General features: G+C 38.3%; 1 protein-coding gene across 1 annotated transcript; it reads left to right on the forward strand.

The window, feature by feature from the left end:
* Window positions 1-485: 485 nt before the first annotated feature.
* LOC147609204 (uncharacterized) lies at window positions 486-2615 on the forward strand. The gene has a single exon (XM_086787479.1). The coding sequence runs from the start codon at window positions 533-535 to the stop codon at window positions 2327-2329; it is 1797 nt and encodes a 598-aa protein (XP_086643605.1). The 5' UTR covers window positions 486-532; the 3' UTR covers window positions 2330-2615.
* Window positions 2616-22215: the final 19600 nt, after the last annotated feature.

A 22215-nucleotide genomic window follows, 5' to 3' on the forward strand; every position in this document is an offset into this window, starting at 1 on the left:
GGAGTGCTAGATGTATGTTTATGCCAAGTTTGGTGCTTTATTCAAAGAAAAGCAAGTGTTTTAGGAGCTCCTACATGGATATATATGGCAAGCATGGTGTGTTCATATATATGTAGCTAAGTTGAGGACCATGAGCCCTAAAAATGGGCTTCAAATATAAGGCCAATCTCTCCTTTCCTCTAAGGAGAAGTATGTGTTTTTTTTTTGAGAAGTGAATATATATAGTATTAACAAAAGAAAACCTTTACATAAAAACACATACTCGTGATGAGGAGTATGTGTTTTTATGTATACAAGAATATCTCTTGCCCGTGGAAGACACTAGTACTACTTAATATTTCTTGGTATTTGAAGAGTGGGTGGATTAAGTGAGTCAAAGACTCAAAGGTAGTTTTTTTGACCAATTGTTGGTCTCAAAGGTGGTTTTGTCAAATGGCTAGTCAAAGATGTCTGTACCATGGAAACGCGTGTTGAGAGACTCACATTCACACAAAATAAATTGGCACACTTCACTTGCCAGTGCCGGGCAGCGATGGCGTCGGCGGGCGGAACCCTAGAAGACAGCCGCGCTCCCGATAGGCACGACCTGAGGGAGGAGTATGAAGGGAAGCTGGGCAGAATGAAGAACCGGGCAGCGATGGCGTCGGCGGGCGGAACCCTAGAAGACAGCCGCGCTCCCGATAGGTACGACCTGAGGGAGGAGTATGAAGGGAAGCTGGGCAGAATGAAGAACCGGGCAGCGCTGGCGTCGGCGGGCGGAACCCTAGAAGACAGCCGCGCTCCCGATAGGTACGACCTGAGGGAGGAGTATGAAGGGAAGCTGGGCAGAATGAAGAACGGGGCCCTGCTGGTTGCGGGCCTGCACAAAATGTCGCGCTTCTTTGGTATCTGCGCCCTCACGTGGGCCACGGTGGTGCTCCTGGGCGGCTTCGCGTCCTCATTAAGGGCCCTCGACTTCTACCTGGTGAGCATTCTACTCCTGATGGAAGCCGCCCGCCTCTCCACCACGCGTGTCTTCAGCAAGCTTCTGTCTACAAAGCTCTTCAGCGAAAATCACAGGCCGAAGGACTTCCGATTCGCAGATCTCCAGTATTACCGAGCCTCCCGCGTGGATCTGATCGGCCAGCTCTCGAGCTCTGTGGGCGCCATTTCGGGCTTCGTCTTGGCCGTTGTCCGGCTCTGCGTTTCCGGCAGGCACCCTCTGTCCGCCACAGCTGCTACAGATCAGAGCAGCAATCTTCCTCCAGCTCTCTATGCCTTCTACGTGCTGGTGATTCTCAACCCGGTCACTGCCGTTGCATCCGCCGTCTGCCGCCTGGTGGTCCGCCGGAGCCCCGAAGATGGCCTTGTATGTTATCACGACAAAATCTACCGGCGAGCGATGGATGTGGGCATGGTAGAGGCCGACGAGCTGGAGTTTTTCGACTTCGCATTCAACAAACTGGCGCACGACCACATGCGCAACATCCAGCCCCTCACTATCCAGGATCGCAACCGGGATCTAATCAGGTACATGTACCACAGCCAGAACGGGGTAGAGATGGCGTGCCAATACCTCAAGTCGAAGGATGTGTACAAGCAGCAGGCGGCGGCCAACCTGCCGGGGTTCTGGGCGGAGGAGGACAGGATAGAGAAGCAGATTGTCCTTTTGACCGCCTTATCCAAGAAATTGCCTGGTGCCGGAAATGTTGCAATAGCGGCGGCCAACAGCTTGGCCTGTTTAGCTCAAAATTGGGTCGATCTGACACCCCACCCCTTCCTTCTTGCAGGAGAGCCCTGCAAGAACTGCTGCAATACAACAACCATCGTGGATACCCTGGTGGATTTGGTTCTTAGACCGATGAGACCTTCCCTGTTGTTTCAGCTAAGAGCCCTGGAGAGCTGCTGCCGGAGCAAACAACTTGTCAATCACATATGGCATAAAGAAAGACGGCCACTGCATGAAGATGCACCAGTCGGGGAGCGACTGTGCTCAAAACTTTTTGACACCATAAGCCAGCAGGGCCGACCAAGACAAAGAACCAGAATCTATGCAGCCTCTGCTCTATACAATCTCCTGCACTCCCAAGAAGAGCTCCCCCAAGAGGCCATTCAAATCAAAGAGAGCAGCTTGAAGGCTTGCGTTCAGGCCAACATCGATCCAGCAAAACAGAGCAATATTGACATGGTCGACGAGCGAGCAGAAACGTACGTGTGGAAGTCTGAGAAGGAGATGCTCGACGAGCTCAGGAAAAACTTGGGGCTTGGAGAGTATGATTGGCAGGACTTGCGCATTCGAAACGGTTCTCAACGCAATCGTCGTCCTCCAACCACGTCTCACAATGTTTGAGCTTCTACAATCTCGAGGCAAGCATCTCACACAGTGTGCCATGTGAGCCTTTCGAGTAGAGAGATGAACTTCTCACAATGTATGAGCTCCTCCAATCTAGAGGCACTCATTTAATGTTGAAAAATGTGGTGCTATTGAACACAAAGAAGAGGTAGGAAGGGAGTATGAGAAGCTAAGTAAGAGCAAAGTCTAGCATGAAGCCACATGAGGAAAGTAAATTATCCCACATTGATGTGCAAACCAAAAGGTGTACTTTCTCATATAAAAGGATATCATTTTCAAACAATGGACATATCACTTGCACTTTCTCAAGTTTCTTTATATATTCAAGCTAATTTATCTTGATATAGATAATTGTATTTGAGTGCATCTTAATTAGTACATACTCATAATGAGTTTTTTTTATTTCTATCCATCTTCGATTAGTGTTGTCATTAGTGTAAGATTAATTTTTAATTTGGTAGATGTCTTGTCATTATGAGAGCTCGATCCGCGTTTCTCAATATGGTATCAAACCATAGGTCTAGCTCTCCTAGCTTAGTGCTTTAGGAGAATCAGATTAGAATTTCTCTCCTCATCATGCAATTAGGGTTTATGTTTTATTGTTCTTTTTGCCGTTATTAGGGATTTATTAGGATTGTAGTACAAAACTCACAGTAGTGTCTCCTTGTGGTCCAACAAGTAGTATCTCCAAGTAGCTTGATGTTAAAGAAATCAACTACTTATCTTAGTAGACGTGAGAGAAAGAGCGTCTCTAAACTCGATGGTGAAAAAGACTTACAAGAAGGTCGTAAGAGAAAGAGGAGGAAGATAATACAAGAACACCATCAAATGGCCGCCTAGCCAACTTGTCCCGCACAAGCCTTGAGAAGCAAGGCCACGTAGCTAGTGTAAGGTAAGGACATCAATAAGAAGCCCAGTAGGAGCACCACCGCGCTAAGCAAACCAATGAGTAGCATAAGCAATAGCAGCCACAAAGTGGTGGTAACATAGCTTATAGTATCAATCGGTGGTGGCCAAGTGGGCAGTGCACACATGATCAACAGTGCATAGGGGCTACAAGAGTGGGTGCACTCAAAGGCAATGCATAGCAGTGTGGCTACTGTTGGATAAAACAAGCAACGCACAAGCGTATTGGTGGCAGATAGGGTGGCATGGGCACATTGCAACCAAGCGAGGGAGCACACAGGTAGCACATGCACGTGCAACAACACATCAGGCTACAACATAAAGAGAAAAAAAGCAGCACAACAGAAGAGAGTGCAGAACTCCATCGCCACACTGCTGCCAACAACCTATAGAGAAGTGTGTGTTTTGTGTGGTACAAAGGGTTTTAAACCTCATCTATTCTAAGGGTTAGTTTATACCTAAGTCCTCTAAGAATGTAAAATATTTTCACTTCAAAGACTAAGTCAATGATGTGAGTGTGTAATTGTGTATGTGGGAGGACAATAAAAAAAAGGCCCCCGAGTCCTAGGTGTCCAAACTAAGCAAAGTTAAAAACATCTTGTAAGAGAAACCAAAATGAGCATGCTAGTGTTTGTATGTGTGAAAACTAAGTGTACAATTTATGTAAAAATGCCGTAACCAAATGAGTATGCGAGCGTATGTGTGTATAATCAAAGCAAAGATGCATGCATAAACATCAAGCCTACGCATGCATAAAGCACACGTGCATGAGATGACTACATTTCAAAGCACGACATGTAAAAACACCGCAAACGAAATGAGTATGCGAGGGTATGTGTGCATAATCAAAGTAAATTTACATACACATCAAGTCTAAGCATGTCTAAAGCACAAGTGCATGAGAGGACTACATTTCAAAGCACGACATCCATACATAATGCGTCAAAGACACATAAGGAGATCAAGTACAAAGCATTATACAATAAAGAGCATCTAGTCCACATCAAAGAACCTGTGGAAGAGCCAAGAGTCAAGCCAAAGAGCAAAAACCAAGAGCCAAGAAGCATTCAACAATACTCCGAAGAAAAAAAATAAGGACGACATTGACATGAAGCCTGAAGGAAGCAATAAGGGATCTTCATCAAGCAAAAGTAAGGAGATCTTAAGCAAGAATCAGCACTGAGCAACAAAGGAGTTACAAATCACTACCCTAACCTAAATTATATGTTGTAAAAGCCACCAAATGATTAGGCAAATTGATATGTTTTGAGAACACTTGACTACCAAAGCATAGCCAAAGTCGCACCCTGGGGGAGTGAAAATCAACTTGACCATCCCTAAAATAACCTCTGAGCTAGAAAGTAACCAAGCCAAAAGAGCCTCTGAGTTACCCAAATAAGTAGGGGGAGGGTGATGATATGTTATAAACCTCATATTCAATCACCTTGTAGTAGCCTAAGAAAATGGCACAAAGAAAGGGTATTGAGAAATCTGGTGCCATTGAGCTCCTTACAAGTTTATGAGATAAATTTTGAGCTATGTAAATCCCCACTTGTAAAACAAAACAAAAACCATGTGAGTCCAATCCATTTCCATCTACCAGGGGTGGGCTTTGAAGTTAGCTTTACTTAGTTTGTGTGTTGCATAAGCCAAGACCTCTAGATTTTCTTACTCTTTTACAAAAATTATCCTCTCTTATGAAGATTTTTTCCACTTATGAATCAAAAAGAGTGTTTCTTGCTCATAATCACAAAAAATCTATAGCTTGTTACAATCAATTCTTTTTAAATTTGATTAAAATAAAGGAGATTCTTGACCTTGGTTGGGTTTAATAGTAGAAAATCTACAATGTCAAAAACCAACACTCAACCCTTATCAACTTGATTGTGTGAGTACCATCTAGCTCTACACTATAAGATCCCCTTTATGAACAGAAGCCTTTTGTAAATGAGAAACATGGGCGTCCGATATATTTCAACATGAGGATGGGTCTTATGTGGCTTGATGGTTAAGAGCCGACTTAAATAGAGTTTGCATCACTTCAAACAAGCTATATGTAAGTGCGACCTGATTTTCACGCCAAGAATGGACCATATGTGGCCCGATGGTTAAGAGATAGCCTAGATAGATTTGGCATCACTCCAAAACAGGCTACATGAGATTGCACTATGTGGTGTGGATTTAGTTTATGTCAGCACAGAAGCTTAGGTAGTTAATACCTTCACAAAGGCATTGGTTATAGAGAAGCTTCGTAGGTCCATGTGCCTACTTTGAGTACAGGGTATGGAGTTGAGCTTGAGGGGGAGAGTTGAGATATTAAGCTCAAATAGTGTAGATATGGGTTACATGCCAAGATGACAACTCCACACTTATGCGACTAACATGATTGAGAGATTATGGGTGATATACCATAAGTGGCTTATAGGCTATGTGACAACCACTTCGGTTCATTAGAGTTATGGCATAATTATAATGCCAGTTCATTTAGCCAAGTTTACTAAACTATGGACCGACCTTTGTATGTAGGAGAGTACATTCCCTTATAGTATGTAAGTTCTTATCTTTATGTTATGGTTGTATAGAAGAGAAGAAAAGAGAATAGAAGAAAATGCATCCATCCATCCCTCTTGTGTGCTCATCTACTTGTGTGTGTGTGTGTGTGTGTGTGTGGTTTTAAGGAGCTTAAGCTCACCCTCTCCCCAGTGCATTCTTCTTAATAATTATCTAATGGACAAGTATCCGGGTGACATATAAAGTGTAGAGTTGAGGCCCACACAAATGGGACCTAAGGAGGGTGGAAGACCTCCATGGTCTGTGTGGTGGAGAGAGAGAGAGAGAGAGAGAGAGAGAGAGAGAGAGAGAGAGAGAGAGAGAGATAATTCTCTAGAGAGAGAATGTGTTGCACAACTCAATGATTAGATATTTGATTGATAATATTCTTCACAACGTATAATACCCACGCACACTTATCTTATCCACTCTAAGAGTGGGTTCACACACACTTACACACAAACATATACAATCTTTTAGGAACTATTCACACATACATAAGTGAGTACAAAGACAGAGGTACACACACATGGTGGTTACACATGAGAAGCTCAGAAATATCCAACAAACCACTTTGGAGAAAAGGTGTAGATGTCTTGAGATAGACCTTCAATAGCCATAGTGAGTTGGCCTCTAACTACACTGTAATGCTCCAACTAAGACTTGTTTTCCTACTGCTGACTTAGAGGCTAGTAAGAATGGCCCAAAGGCCAGTGAGCATGGCACAAAAGGCTCAAAGACTCAACAATTATGGACACACAAAAACTCATAGGTCTAGGGAATAGGTGCCAAGGACCTTGACTACACATAACTATGCCTATATTATTCTACTCAAAATGACTCTAAACAGGGATATGTTAAGATGATGGAGCCGTTTATAGATCAAGGTATTACAAACATAGAAGATAGAAAACACACACATGAATTATCTAATTTAGATTTTGGGGGACATTTAGAGTAGAGAAACCTTGACATAAACACAAAACATACATAGATTAAGAGTTAGGGTAGAATATACCCTCGATGCCAGTAATGTTGCCTTACGTTTTGTGACATCCTTTCTAGGGTACGGCGGCTAAGGGCCATTTCACAGATGTTGGTATAGTAAAGAATGTATCCATCGATGATGAGATATCTGTTAACACGTGGCAAGAATTCCTATGAAGAACTAGTAATAGAAATTCTACACCCACCTCCATATGCACAATCTCTTAAATGTTGATGTGGATAGGAACGCACCGATTAGAGGTGGCAGGCAATTGTAGGAGACAATCAAAGGAGGTGTCAATGATTGGAGGTAACAATCGAATGATTGGAGTAGGGCCGATTGGGGAAGGTGGCAATTGGCGATTAGAGCTAGCGATTGGAAGCTTGCAACAATCGATGACGATCGTCAATGATTGGAAGTCGATCACTGGTTGTGGATCAAAAGCATATCACAGATTGGAAGCAGATCATTGATTATGGATCCAAAGCACATCACAACGTAGCTCATCGATCGCTGGCTTCGATTGTAATCGAAACCAGCAGAATCAAAGTGAGCTGGCCAATTGGAGTACCTACCAATCATAATTGACAATCGATGAACCAAGCAATTATTGAATTGGGCACCGATTGTAAAAAATAATTTTATCCAACACATGGCATGCACGCTCGTGGAACCTAACAAAGAGTGATAAATCTACATGAAGACGTGGATTGATTTGATGGTGGATTGTTATCATTAGGGGGCATTTGAGCATAAAAAGAGCCTTGTAAGGATTCCTAATTTAAGGAATTAATTTTATTGAGGCTTAAGAAGACAAATCTCATAATGACACCTACTTTTGGGCCTAAAAGTAGGGGATCTCTCTAATTTTTGAATTAGGATTCTCTTTCTAGCTATTAAAACCCCGACTAGGATCACTGATATCTACGCTTTCAATCTTATTTACTCCACTTTAATAGTCGCATTTGAAATTCCTCTCACATTCCGTTTCTTTCAATCATTACTATTATCATCACGTTTCCTACCAACCTTTCAATCATTACTATTATTCATCACGTTTCCTACCAACCTTTGCAATAAGATTCTCTCTCTGTCTCTCTTTCTCTCTCTCTCTCTCCCTTTTTCCCAAGCTCTCTTCTCCCATTGTGAATATAATAGGTCTATCTCCCTCTCCCTCTCTCTTTCTCTATCTCTATCTCTCTCTTCCCTAAGCTCCCATTGTGATACAATAGGATAGTCCTATTATGAATACAATAGGAGAGTCCTATTATGAATACAAAAGGACAGCCCTGAGTCACTTCAAAATAGTCTCTTCCATTTTTTGAATGGCAGAAATTTCAGATTCAACAAGAGTGCAGAAGGTGGACTTGCATATTCACATATTGAATGAATATGCACCAATCAAGAAAGAACGTTTGAATGAACAGGAGAAGCATGCAAGAAGACAATATGGTCGGACTAATGCGGATCTTTGGGTTGATGGATATTTATATCCTAATGATCCTTCTTCGCATTGTCCTCTACTCTTCACTGATCTCCCTTCATTTATTCAATTTGTTGGGGAGAGGGTGAGAATGGGCTGCTTGGGTACTGCAGAAGGTTAAGCATGAGTGATGCATGGAGAGTCCAATTCCTCCACTCACAAACACAAAGCTTACAAAGCACTTTGAGTAGCGTGCAACATGCACTACTCAATGTACAAAATAATATTGTAGAGCTAGACAAAGAGAAAGAGGCTCACGTTATGAAGCTACAAGACACAATCTCTCGCATGAAGAGAATCCCCGTGGTGGGAGCAAGAGAGCGAAAGAGAACAATCAATAACATTCAAAAACTCATAGTTGGTAGTGGTGCTCCGCAAGCGAAGAATCCATGCAGCAAGGTTTGTTTTTTGTTCTTTGTCTATTATTGTTGGCAAGTAATTTTGATTAAGGTATTTTTGGTTGTTCTGGTTGTTATAAGCAATAGATTAAGGTTTTTTTTGGTAATCTTTATTGCTTTGTGACATGAAATTTTTAAAAGAAGCATGTGGTGATTATGGCCCTCAAGATTTTGGAGAAATATTACGTAGTTGTGTGAGGAGACGTATAAGGTTCCCCCCTTTCAAAATAGGGGAAACACTTAAGATAGTCCACTAAGTCTTAACTAATTTTCGACTTCGATAGATTTTTTGAATTTACTCATTACCATCCGAGTGAATATGAAACGATAGAATTTTCGCTCACAGTGTATTTACTTATTCATTTATCGATTATTCATGGAAATTAAAACATAGAATCAAAGAGAACTCTAATTTTGATATAAAAAATTCTTTATGCCTCTTTTTATGCATAAAATCCAACTTCAATGAAAATAACACTTTTATATAAAAGAAAATCTTTTTATGCATCTATTTATGTATAGAAATTTAAATCTAATGAAAATCACACTTTTATAATAAAAAAAATCAAATATGCATCTTTCTATGCATAGAATTTAAATCTAATGAAAATCACTCTTTTATAATAAAAAATATCCAATATGCATCTTTCTATGCATAGAATTTAAATCTAATGAAAATCACACTTTTATAATAAATAAAAAAATATCCAATATGCATTTTTCTATGCATAGAATTTAAATCTAATGAAAATCACACTTTTATAATAAAAAAAATATCCCATATGCATCTTTCTATGCATAGAATTTAAATCTAATGAAAATCACACTTTTATAATAAAAAAAATATCCAATATGTATTTTTCTATGCATAGAATTTAAATCTAATGAAAATCACACTTTTATAATAAAAAATATCCAATATGCATCTTTCTATGCATAGAATTTAAATCTAATGAATATCACACTTTTATAATTTAAAAAAATCTTTTATGCATCACTTTATGCATAAAAATAAATATTGGTGAAAGTAATACTTTTATAATAATAAAAAATTCTTTTATGCATCACTTTATGCATATAGATCAATATTGATGAAAGTAACAGTTTTATAATAAAAATAAATTCTTTTATGCATAAAAATCAATATTGATGAAAGTAACACTTTTATAATAAAAATATTTCCAATATGCATCTTTCTATGCATAGAAATTAATTCTAATGAAAATAACGCTTTTATAATAAAAATATTTTCAATATGCATCTTTCTATGCATAGAAATTAATTCTAATGAAAATAATGCTTTTATAATAAAAATATTTTCAATATGCATCTTTCTATGCATAGAAATTAATTCTAATGAAAATAACGCTTTTATAATAAAATATTTCTAATATAGATCTTTCTATGCATAGAAATATCTTTCTATACACATCTTGGATAAAGAAGGGCTGAATTCACAATGAAGAGAAGGGGGAAGCCTTTCCATCAAGGCATAACATCCAATTTCACATTTTAAAAAAGCAAGAAATTAGAAAACCATAGAATAGAATTTAAAAAAAGTAGAATTTCTATGTTACATGGAGTTTTGTGAGCTTTCCTTTGGCTTGAGGGATTGAGGGTTCTACTCTTACTTGGATCAAGAGTAGCCACCAATTCTTTGTAGAGGAAATAGTCAAAAACAAGTGAATTATCAATGAATTCAATGTTTTTGGCTCTGGGGAGGAGTAGAGTAACAGTGCATAAAACACTATTAAGCTTCTACAAAGGGGGAGGCTTCTATTTATAGGAAAAAATGAGCCTCTAACCAAGCAAACTGATTCTAAATTTTCCAGATCAGTTTGGTCAATTTTTGACCATTTTTTGGTCAGTTTAGTTCACTTTTTGGATCCAGTTTTGAATTAGGAGAGAGGAGAGATGAAATACCTAATTTTATTGATTTAAAATTGAAAAGAAATGATGAGAAAAAGGTGCCTACTTCATGAGGGGGAATCCCTATCTTGAGGTGTCAAAAATCAGTTTTCAAACTATTTTCCTTGGTCCTTAGTCCACTCTTCATTAACTCATTTTTGTGGGATTTTTCTTTCATTTTTGAATTTATCTCCTCCCTACATTTGGATTAATCTTATTGGTCCATAGGAACCTTAATCTAAAATTTTCAAAAAATCTGGATCCTTAGACTAAGGCCTTTTGAACAGATTATAATTTAATTCTAATGCACCTGCTGAAATTCTTTTTGAGCTTCTGTTTTGGAGGAATTTATTTTAATAAGAAGAGATATTTTTTCATCCAAAAATATCTAAAAATTGAATAACCTCTCTCTAGAATATTTTCTCTCTCTAGGCCAAAATAGGTAGAAACAAGATCTTTTATTATTCTTCTGAAGAGGGGATTGATCATCACAGGGGAAGATACTGGACATCTTGAGGGCTGGGGAGGAATCTTACATTCTCTCCCACTTGAAAAACACGAGATGTCCTCATCTCGCAAACAGTTCGACTTCTTTCTCCCAATAGTTCGACTTCTTTCTCCCAACAAGTGGCATCTTCTCAAAAGGATAGTACTTCCATTTGACCAATAATTCTTTCAAAATTCTGTTCCTGAGAACCTTCTCTCAAACATTAAGGATTTCTTCAGGTTGGAGTTCCATCTGTCCCTTGGGTTGAAGAAGTTAAGATTTCATGCACATGATTCGGGCATTGATTAGGATTGAGATATCCAGATAGATGCTTGACGACATGGAGCAGCAGATGCAGTCAATTCGCAAAGATATAAAAGCTGCCCAAGATAGATAGAAGCAGTATGCAAATAAGAAGAGGTCAGACAGAGAATTCGAAGAAGCAGATATGGTCTTCATTCGAGTACGTCCAGAAAGAAGTTCTCTATCTCTTGGGAAGCACAAGAATTTATCCCCCAGATACTGTGGGCCATATTGGATTACAAAGAAAGTAGGTGACTTAGCCTACGAGCTTCTTCTGCCTCCTCATCTCAAAGTACATAATGTATTTCATGTCAGCCTACTTAAGAAGTTGATGTGAATTTGGGATCTCGATCACTTACTATTCTTCTGGGTAGGCCATGCAATCTGAAGATTTCTTTGAGGAACACTCTGGCCACATCCACTGCAGTGTAGGTTTCTTTTACTAGAATTAGATGGGAAACTTTGGTTAGTCTATCAACTACCAGGAAGATGGAGTTGTAACCTGATTGCACTGAAGGTAATCCAGTAATAAAATCCATACTGATACATTTCCACTTCATCTGGGGGATGTCTAATGGTGAATGTAACTTCCCAGCCATTTTCACTCTCTCGGCTTTGACTTTCTGACATGTCAGACATTGACGTACATGATTAAGTACATCCTTTTTTAGACTAGGCCAAAAAAAGCTTTTCTTTAGAGACATGTAGGTCTGGATGAAACCTGGATGTCCTACAATAAGGCTGTCATGGGCTTCATTCAAAATTTGACTCTTAGTCCCCTCATCATTGGGAATGCATAGCTTGCGATTATAATACATAATTCCATCATCCAGGCTATACGCTTGAACTCGGTTTAACTCCTGAGGAGTTTTTCTTTCTTGCATAAGTAGGATAGCAATAGGGCCAAAGAATCTATCCTGCATGATCTTCTCTCTTGCCTCATTAATCAATGGATTTGACACCACTGTAATTGTAAGCAAGGAGGCTTTTCTGCTAAGGGCATCTGCTACCACATTTTCTTTGCCTGGGCGGTACTTAATTTCAAAATCAAATTCCTGCAGGGTCTGCATCCACCTTCTTTGGCGCATGTTGAAATCCTTCTGGGTGAAGATCCACTTTAAGCTCTAATGATCTGTCATCAAAGTGAATCTTTGACCCAGTAGGTAATGTCCACAACTTCAGGGCATAGACTAGTTAAAGTAGTTCCATGTTGTGGACAACATAATTTCTCTCATGCGTTCTCAGTTTTCGGGATTCATAGGCCACTGCATGACCTTCCTGCGCATGAGTGCACCTCCCAGTGCAAAACCACTGGCATCAATTACTACCTCAAAGGGTAGAGAGAAATCTGGCAATTTCAGAATGGGATTGGTTTTTACCAAGGCGGTCTTCAGCTTATCAAAAGCACTCTGACACCTGGCAGACCATTGAAACGGGATATTCTTCTTTAGAAGATTAGTCAGGGAGGAAGCTATGAGAGCATACTTAGGTATAAAAATTCTATACCAACTAATTAGTCCCAAGAATCCTCTGACTTCTTTCACTGTCTTTGGTTCAGGCCAATCTATGACTGCTTGGACTTTTGCGGAATCTGGAGAAATTCCATCTTTGGATACCAGAAAACCCAAGTATTCAACATGGTCGGCAGAGAAAGTGCATTTGCTCTTTTTTGCAATGAGTTGGTGCTTTCTTAGAATCTCAAGAAAATTTTTAGGACGTGAGCTTCATGGTCAGCTACATTCTTTGAGTAAATCAGAATATCATCAAAGAAAACAAGAACAAAATCATCCAAGTATTCTCTGAGAATGTCCTACATTAGGCGATTGAATGTAGCTGGGGCATTTGTCAAATCAAATGGCATGACTATAAATTCATAGTGCCCATACTGAGTATTGATGGCTATCTTCAAGATATCTTGCTCGTTAATCGTCGTGATCTGATAATATCCTGATTTAAGATCTATCTTTGTGAAGATCTGGGCTCCACTTAGCCTATCCAGAAGCTCATCAATTCTGGGGATAGGATATTTATTCTTAACTCTCAGCTGGTTGAGACCTCTGTAATCCACACAGAGTCTTAACGTTCCATCCTTCTTTTTCTGAAAGAGAACTAGCACTCCCCAAGGTGAAACACTGGGTCTTACAAACCCTTGTTCTAACAGCTATCTAAGCTGTTCCTTGAGTTTGATGGCTTCAAGAACTGGCATTTTGTACATGCACTGGGCTACTGGGGGTCAATTCTATCACGATTTACTTCCCGAATTGGAGGCATCTCTGTTCGCTCTATTGGGAATAAATCATCATATTCACTTAATCATTCAGGTACTTTAGCTTTTAACTTTGTGTCTACCAGATTCATTTTGACAGCTGCTTCTTTATAAGTCCTTTTAGTAACTTAGAAGCTTTTACTAATTGCAAACTTGGGGATCCTGAAATTTTGGTTCCTTGAACTTTGTCACCACGGAAGGAAATGGTTCCATTATGACAGCAATGAATGTCAGCTTGATTTTTGTGGAGCCAATCCATTCCAAGGAATTTGTCAAAAACTCCCAAAGGTATGACTCTGAACTGACAGTTTGTTACATTACCATCTAGATTGAACTGAATACGATCTGTCTCATGGTGAGTGAAAAGAATCTTCCCACTGGCCAATTCAACTTGCATAGGTTTCCTTGATTTCTAATCTAAGACTAGGTTACGCAAGCATCCAGGGGAAATAAATGAATGAGTACTGCCTGAATCAATCAAAAGTTTGAATGACTTACCCTTATACTTAGCTGGAGTATGGATGAGTGAGAATTGACGATTTGACACTTGGTTTTCAATTGCGGCATAAATCTGGCCTCTTTCCTCTTCCACTACTGCTATTGTAACCACTCTGGCTGCTGCAGACCGGGACGGAACTCTTTCTCTTTGGTTACCCCAATTCTGGGAAGGAGTTCTGAGATTACTCTGTACAGAGCTGAGCTGGATTCCTCCTGGGATTGCCCTGATTTTGACGAGATGGACTGATAGGAAGGGGCTGGTCTTTGCATTCTGGGTCCTTCACTTCCATGTCCTCTTGACATGGCAGGAGTTGGGCAGTCTTTAAGCTGGTGACCAAAACCCTAACATCCAAAACACCGGTTCTCACTTCTGAGCTCATTCCTCTGAATCCTTAAAATAGGTGGGGCTCCTGAGAAAGTGTTTTGTGGGAAGGGTCTTCCTTCACTTCTGAATTTGCCGGTATCTTGATTCTTATTTGGGCCTTGTTGCCTCTTTGGGGGTGGAAAGTTTGAAGTACTTCTCAAGGTTTAGAATCTTTTAAAGTTAGAGGGTGCAGGCTTCGACAGAATCTTAACAGCAAAGGCTTTGGCAAAGTCCTTTGCCATTCTTACAGCTTCGGCCATTGAGATAGGTTTGGCATTCTTCACTAAGGTGTCCAATGGCTCGTTCATTCCTCGAATGAATCTGGCCATCAGCTGCTCTTCATCCAATTGTGGGAAATATTTGAGGAGAAAGGCAAAGGCCTGATGGTACTCTTCAATTGTCCGGCTATCTTGCTTTAGTTCTAAGAACTCATTCATTTTGGTTTCAAGGAAGCCCGGAGGACAAAACCTTTTCCTAAGGTATGCTTTAAGATCTGACCAAGTTTGGGTATTTTTGTCGAGAGACGGTTTGTCTCACAATGGTTCCTCCATGCGACCCTGGCCGTTTCCACAATCTTTAATCTGGCGAGAGTAGCCAGCTACATCAAAGTATTCTTCTATTCCCTCAATCCACTTTTCCACTACTTCACTTAATTGCTCCCCTTCACCCTTAAAGGGACTAGGTTGGGATCTGTGCAAGGGCTTTACGAACATCCGGATCTAACTCTTCCTCATCGGTTAGAGGATCCGGTTGCCTTGCACGGGCCGCACGCTGCATGATTCTGACAAAACGAGATTTTTATCAACTTAACTTTGACAATAGATTTATGATTATTTAATTTTTACTATTTATTCTTTAAACAGATAATTATTTCATCATACTTCTTGAAACAAGATTTACTCTGATAATTTTATTAACCATATTCGCAATCATGAAAACAATTTGGAATTTTTTTTTTGCAAAACATCGTTTATTATCAAAAGTTTGAGATATATACATAGAGCATCACGGCTCCAAAGTCACTGCCTCAATCGCGAAACTGCGAAGGAGACATGCCATGATAAACACGATTCATCACTGAAAGAGGTGTTGTAATTCTACTTCTATGGATAAATTGGCTAAGAATCCTAAAAAACTCGACAAGAAATTCTAAAATTCCTGGGTGAATGATTAAAGAGTTGTACTAAATGAACAACCCCTAGCCTTATCAAGATCATGACTAAGGAAATATTTTGCCTGAGTCTCTGACGCTGATTGGTATTGATATTAATACATCTTCCTCCATAGAACCACATATACCGACGTCGCTCTATAGGATCAAGGAAGTATAGATCCTCAAAGTGATGGGCAAGCCTCACTCTGCTTACACGGGTTGTAGTGGAGTTGGTGAGATGTTCGAAGGCAAAGGCGATCATATCCTGACTTTGGGAAAGTCGAGGAATGCTAGACAGATTTGGGGTATCCATCTAAAAATCCAATTCAATTTATGAGTTTTCAATTTATGAATTCATTTCAAACATAATCTTAGCAAAAGAAAACATTTTTTTTCGCAGATTTACTTTAGAATTTTAGGCAGTTTCTGCTGCTGTTTCATAAGTTTATAACAAACAGTGCTCTGATACCAACTGTGGGATCCCACTGACCCCTCTGCACACCGGATTCCCGGTTGGTAGCAGCGAAAGTAGCTTCCTCTTGCGCGGGGCAGGGTTTCCCACTCAAGGCCTCGCCCTCGAATGTCCGGGCACGAGACTAATTTGGTGGTCGTTCCGAAAACCGAAACCGAAACACCGAAACCGAGGAAATTTTCCTTGCCTGAAAAATGAGGACAATTCTACCTTTTTGAATTTCTTAACGAATTTTCTAACGGGGTCAAGAGACTAAACTAACCTCATCTGATTAAACTAGATAGAAGGAAAATTTATTACAGACTTTACTTGAAGGAATCAACGCTTTTTTCCTAATTGAATCAGGCACAGCCGTTGATCTATTCATTTGAGAAGTCTTTAGGCTTTTATTTAATACTCGAGTTCTAAGCGTATTCTTATTAATCAATTTTATTATTAAAACTCTACTGATTCCAGCCTAACCCCATCCGACCACCGCCCAACCACTGGAATTGGTAGAACCAGACAAGTACTCACCCACCCATAATTGAATGCTTTTCTTAACTTTTGCTTTAGAATACAGATATGCACACACTCCTCTTTAAACTTTAATTTATGAAACAATCCATTGACAAGTTACAGATGTCATAGCTCAAAATTTCCATCCAATCCTTGTTTCTCACAAAAAATAGTATCACTCTGGACTCTCCGTTGACACCAGCTGGTCAGCAATGAGATCCAGTAATAACAGATTACAATGGGTGTCCTCGGCACCGCGAGCCCATGCATCGCCTGGTCAAAACCTTCTAGGATTCTCCTTAGGTGTCCTGGCACTTCACTCAGGGACCGCTTTGTCGGCCCTCGTCCATCGTACCGGAAGCGCACCATTTTAACCGTATCGAGGCTGGTCAAGACCTGGGCAAGCTTTGCTACGTGAGCTGTCCTTTAAACACTCCCCGATTGCCAGTTTTTGCAACCGAACTCCCCGATCGCCAGTTGTTGCAACCGAACTTCCCTTAGAAAAACACATATACCAAATGCTCCCTCCAGCATTTTGGCGTAAGATAGTCCTTTAAGAAAACAGGGTTTCTATGCAAGTTTTCAATTTTGATTTTTTTGAATACTATGAGTATATCTAAATCCGTATCCAAGACTCCTAGATTGCAGGTTTGAATTCCAAACAGAATTCCTCGAATTCTGTAACCTTGATCCTTAGTTTCAGATTCGGTGGGTGATTGAGTGTATTTTTCTTGAATTGGTTAGATCGTCCTTCCTTGAAACTGACAAAGGAGTTTGTTGGTCTTGGTCATAGCCTGATTCAGGATTTAAGTCTGGTAAGGTTCTTCCTGAACTATCTTTCTCAAAAGGGGTGATATTTCAATTACTATTTTTCTGAATTTCATTCATTGAATATTTGCTTAACTGATTTCTAAACTAATCACGAATTTCTATGAAGAATAAATTAATAAATTTATCTAAATTTTTGACTTCGATAGATTTTCTGAATTTACTCATTACCATTCGAGTGAATATGAAACGATAGAATTTTCGCTCACAATGTATTTACTTATTCATTTATCGATTATTCATGAAAATTAAACATAGAATCAAAGAGAACTCTAATTTTGATATAAAAATTTCTTTATGCCTCTTTTTATGCAAAAAATCCAACTTCAATGGAAATAACACTCTTATATAAAAGAAAAACCCTTTATGCATCTATTTATGCATAGAAATTTAAATCTAATGAAAATCACACTTTTATAATAAAAAAATATCCAATATGCATCTTTCTATGCATAGAATTTAAATCTAATGAAAATCACTCTTTTATAATAAAAATATCCAATATGCATCTTTCTATGCATAGAATTTAAATCTAATGAAAATCACACTTTTATAATAAATAAAAATATCCAATATGCATTTTTCTATGCATAGAATTTAAATCTAATGAAAATCACACTTTTATAAAAAAAAATCCAATATGCATTTTTCCATGCATAGAATTTAAATCTAATGAAAATCACACTTTTATAATAAAAATATCCAATATGCATCTTTCTAAGCATAGAATTTAAATCTAATAAAAATCAAACTTTTATAATTAAAAAAATTCTTTTATGCATCACTTTATGCATAAAAATCAATACTGGTGAAAGTAACACTTTTATAATAATAAAAAATTCTTTTATGCATCACTTTATGCATAAAAATCAATATTGATGAAAGTAACAGTTTTATAATAAAAATAAATTCTTTTATGCATAAAAATCAATATTGAGAAAAGTAACACTTTTATAATAAAAATATTTCCAATATGCATCTTTCTATGCATACAAATTAATTCTAATGAAAATAACGCTTTTATAATAAAAATATTTCCAATAGGCATCTTTCTATGCATAGAAATTAATTCGAATGAAAATAATGGTTTTATAATAAAAATATTTCTAATATGCATCTTTCTATCCGTAGAATTTAAAATAACACTTTTAGAATACACAAACGGAGGGGATTACTCTTTTTGAATAACATAAAGATAAAACTTATTTCCACAAAAATTAAGAAAATTTTGCCATAACCTCCTTTGTATGGCTGACCATTTCTCAATTTTTACATTCTAAATCTACTTAGAATTTACCCGAAGATGAATTTAGCACCCTAATCTAATCAATTCTCTTTTTTTTTAAAGAGTAAACAATACGAAAAGTTTAACTCTATTTATTTAATTACACATCTTGGATAAAGAAGGGCTGTTCGGTGGTTGCAAGAGCAGGGTGCCCAGTTTTGTCCACTCAAGCACCCTGTAAACAGTAAAAAAATAGGCATTTGTTTACCTTTAGTGGCTAATCTCTCCTAGTAAATGAAGGAATTTCGTTTCAAGTTCTTTTGTTGGAACATCATATTCAAAGTTGGAAATATAATTGCATAATTTGATTAAGCATTAGATAGTCAAAAGTCCTCATTTTCTTAGGTACAAAGTCAATGTATACACCCTGTCCCAAATTTGAACTGATTCCATAAAATACTAAAACTCATATGAGATTCCCACTTTGTACCTTAGATCTTCACATAATATGGAGCTTAACTTGATTTTTTGAGAAAATTTTAAGATTTTTGTCTATTTTCTTTATATATTTCAAGGTCTTTAAAGTGTTATAATATACGCCACTTTTTGTACCCACAATAGCTACCACTTAAAATCCTCAATCTTGTAGATCAAAAGAGTGGATAGATATTGAGACATTAGTAGAATGTGGTGGTTAGTAAAAATTACAAATCCAATGGTTGGATTTTTAATGATCTCTTTTTCAAAATTCTTCCAGACTATCAGAAGGCCTGCAAATATTAATAATCTAATTAGTAAAATTACATTTTTGATGTGAATCATCTAAAACCTATAGGGACAGTGTACTTGTAATGGTGCATCTATGAAAAAATAAATTGGATCACTTTAAGTATGGAAAGATAATTTTTTATCATTTCATCATATTTTTGATTAATTTTAATTAATTAGACTAATTTATATTAATTTAAGTTATATTGGGTTAATTTAAGGGCAAGCATATTTTCAATTATTTGCTTGATCTCAGTTTAAGTACCTTGCCCCCCAAAATTTTCTCTCCAAGCATTGTCCCAGTCCAGCATAAACTGGATAAAACTGGACACCCTGATCTTGCAACAACCCTGAATTCACAATGAAGAGAAGAGGGAAGCCTTTCCATCAAGGCATAACATCCAATTTCACATTTTAAAAAAGCAAGAAATCAAAAAACCATGGAATAGAATTTAAAAAAAGTAGAATTTCTAACTTACATGGAGTTTTGTGAGCTTTTCTTTGGCTTGAGGGATTGAGGATTCTACTCTTGCTTGGATCAAGAGTGGCCACCAATTCTTTATAGAGGAAATAGTCAAAAACAAGTGGATTATCAATAAATTCAATGTTTTTGGCTCTAGGGAGGAGTAGAGTAACAGTGCATGAAACACTATTAAGCTTCTACAAAGGGGTAGGCTTCTATTTATAGGAAAAAATGAGCCTCTAACTAAGCAAACTGATTCTAGAATTTTCTAGATCAGTTTGGTCAATTTTTGACCATTTTTGGGTCAGTTTAGTTCACTTTTTGGATCCAGTTTTGAATTAGGAGGAGAGGAGAGATGAAATATCTAATTTTACTGATTTAAAATTGAAAAGCAATGACGAGAAAAAGGCGCCTACTTCATGAGGGGGAATCCCTATCCTGAGGTGTCAAAAATCAGTTTTTTAACTATTTTCCTTGGTCCTTAGTAGTCCACTCTTCATCTTATGTGAACATTAACTCGTTTTTGGGAGGTTTTCCTTTTATTTTTTAATTTATCTCCTCCCTACATTTGGATTAATCTTATTGGTCCATAGGAACCTTAATCTAAAATTTTCAGAAAATCTGGACCCTTAGGCTAAGGCCTTTTGAACAGATTATAATTTATTTCTAATGCACCTTCTGAAATTCTTTTTGAACTTCTGATTCGGGGGAATTTATTTTAATAAGAAGAGATATTTTTCCATCCAAAAATATCTAAAAATTGAATAATCTCTCTCTAGAATATTTTCTCTCTCTAAGCCAAAATAGGTAGAAACAAGATCTTTTATTATTCTGAAGAGGGGATTGATTACAGGGGAAGATACTGGACATCTTGAGGGCTAGGGAGGAATCCTACATTCTCTCCCACTTGAAAAAACGCGAGATATCCTCATCTGGCAAACTGGGGATAATCCCGCAACTGTTCGGCTTCTTTCTCCCAGGTGGCATCTTCAAAAGGATAGAACTTCCATTTGACCAATAATTCTCTCAAAATTCTGTTCCTGAGAACCTTCTCTCGAACGTCAAGGATTTCTTCAGGTTGGAGTTCCATCTGCCCTTGGGTTAAAGAAGTTAAGATTTCATTATCAAGCACATGATTCGAGCTTGGTACATACTTCTTAAGTAGCCTGACATGAAATACATTATGTACTTTGAGATGAGGAGGCAAAGAAGCTCATAGGCTAAGTCACCTACTTTCTTTGTAATCCGATATGGCCCATAGTATCTGGGGAATAACTTTTTGTACTTCCCAAGAGATAGAGAACTTCTTTTTGGGCATACTCGAATGAAGACCATATCTGCTTCTTCGAATTCTCTGTCTGACCTCTTCTTATTTGCATACTGCTTCTGTCTATCTTGGGCAGCTTTTATATCTTTGCGAATTGACTGCATCTGCTGCTCCATATCATCAAGCATCTGTCTGTACATCTCGACCCTAATCAATGGGCCAGACCAAGTTAATGGAGTTAAGCAATCTTGTGCATACAAAGCTTTGAAAGGGCTCATCCTGATACTTTGGTGAGAAGAAGCATTGTAGGCAAACTCGACTAGGTGCAGATAGCTTAGCCACTTCTTGGGTTCCCTGCCCACAGCATGACCGAAGTATATCTTCGATTACTTGGTTTACCCTTTCTATTTGAGCGTCGGTCTCGGGGTGGTAAGCTCTGTTGAGATCCAAGAAAGTTCCTACTGGTTCGAAAAATGCAGTCCAGAATCTTGACGTGAATTTGGGATCTCGATCGCTTACTATTCTTCTGGGTAGGCCATGCAATCTAAAGATTTCTTTGAGGAACACTCTGGCCACATCCACTGCAGTGTAGGTTTCTTTTACTGGAATCAGATGGGCAACTTTGGTTAGTCTATCAACTACCACGAAGATGGAGTTGTAACTTGATTGCACTGAAGGTAATCCAGTAATAAAATCCATACAGATACATTCCCACTTCATCTCGGGGATGTCTAATGGATGTAACTTCCCAGGCATTTTTACTCTCTCGGCTTTGACTTTTTGACATGATTAAGTACATCCTTTTTTAGACTAGGCCAAAAAAAGCTTTTCTTTACAGACATGTAAGTCTTGATGAAACCTGGATGTCTTGCAATAAGGCTGTCATGGGCTTCATTTAAAATTTGAGCCTTAGTCCCCTCATCATTGGAATGCATAGCCTACGATTATAATACATAATTCCATCATCCAGGCTGTACCCTTGAACTCAGTTCAACTCCTGAGGAGTTTTGCTCTCCTGCATAAATAGGGTAGCAATAGGGCCAAAGAATCTATCCTGC

The sequence above is a fragment of the Cibotium barometz genome, chromosome 51, assembly GCF_041138505.1.
Source record: "Cibotium barometz isolate CiBa-2024 chromosome 51, ASM4113850v1, whole genome shotgun sequence".
NCBI lineage: Eukaryota > Viridiplantae > Streptophyta > Polypodiopsida > Cyatheales > Cibotiaceae > Cibotium > Cibotium barometz.

Bases quoted from the DNA above. Each gene is read 5' to 3' on its own strand.
- LOC147609204 (XM_086787479.1), top strand. From the start codon at position 533: ATGGCGTCGGCGGGCGGAACCCTAGAAGACAGCCGCGCTCCCGATAGG.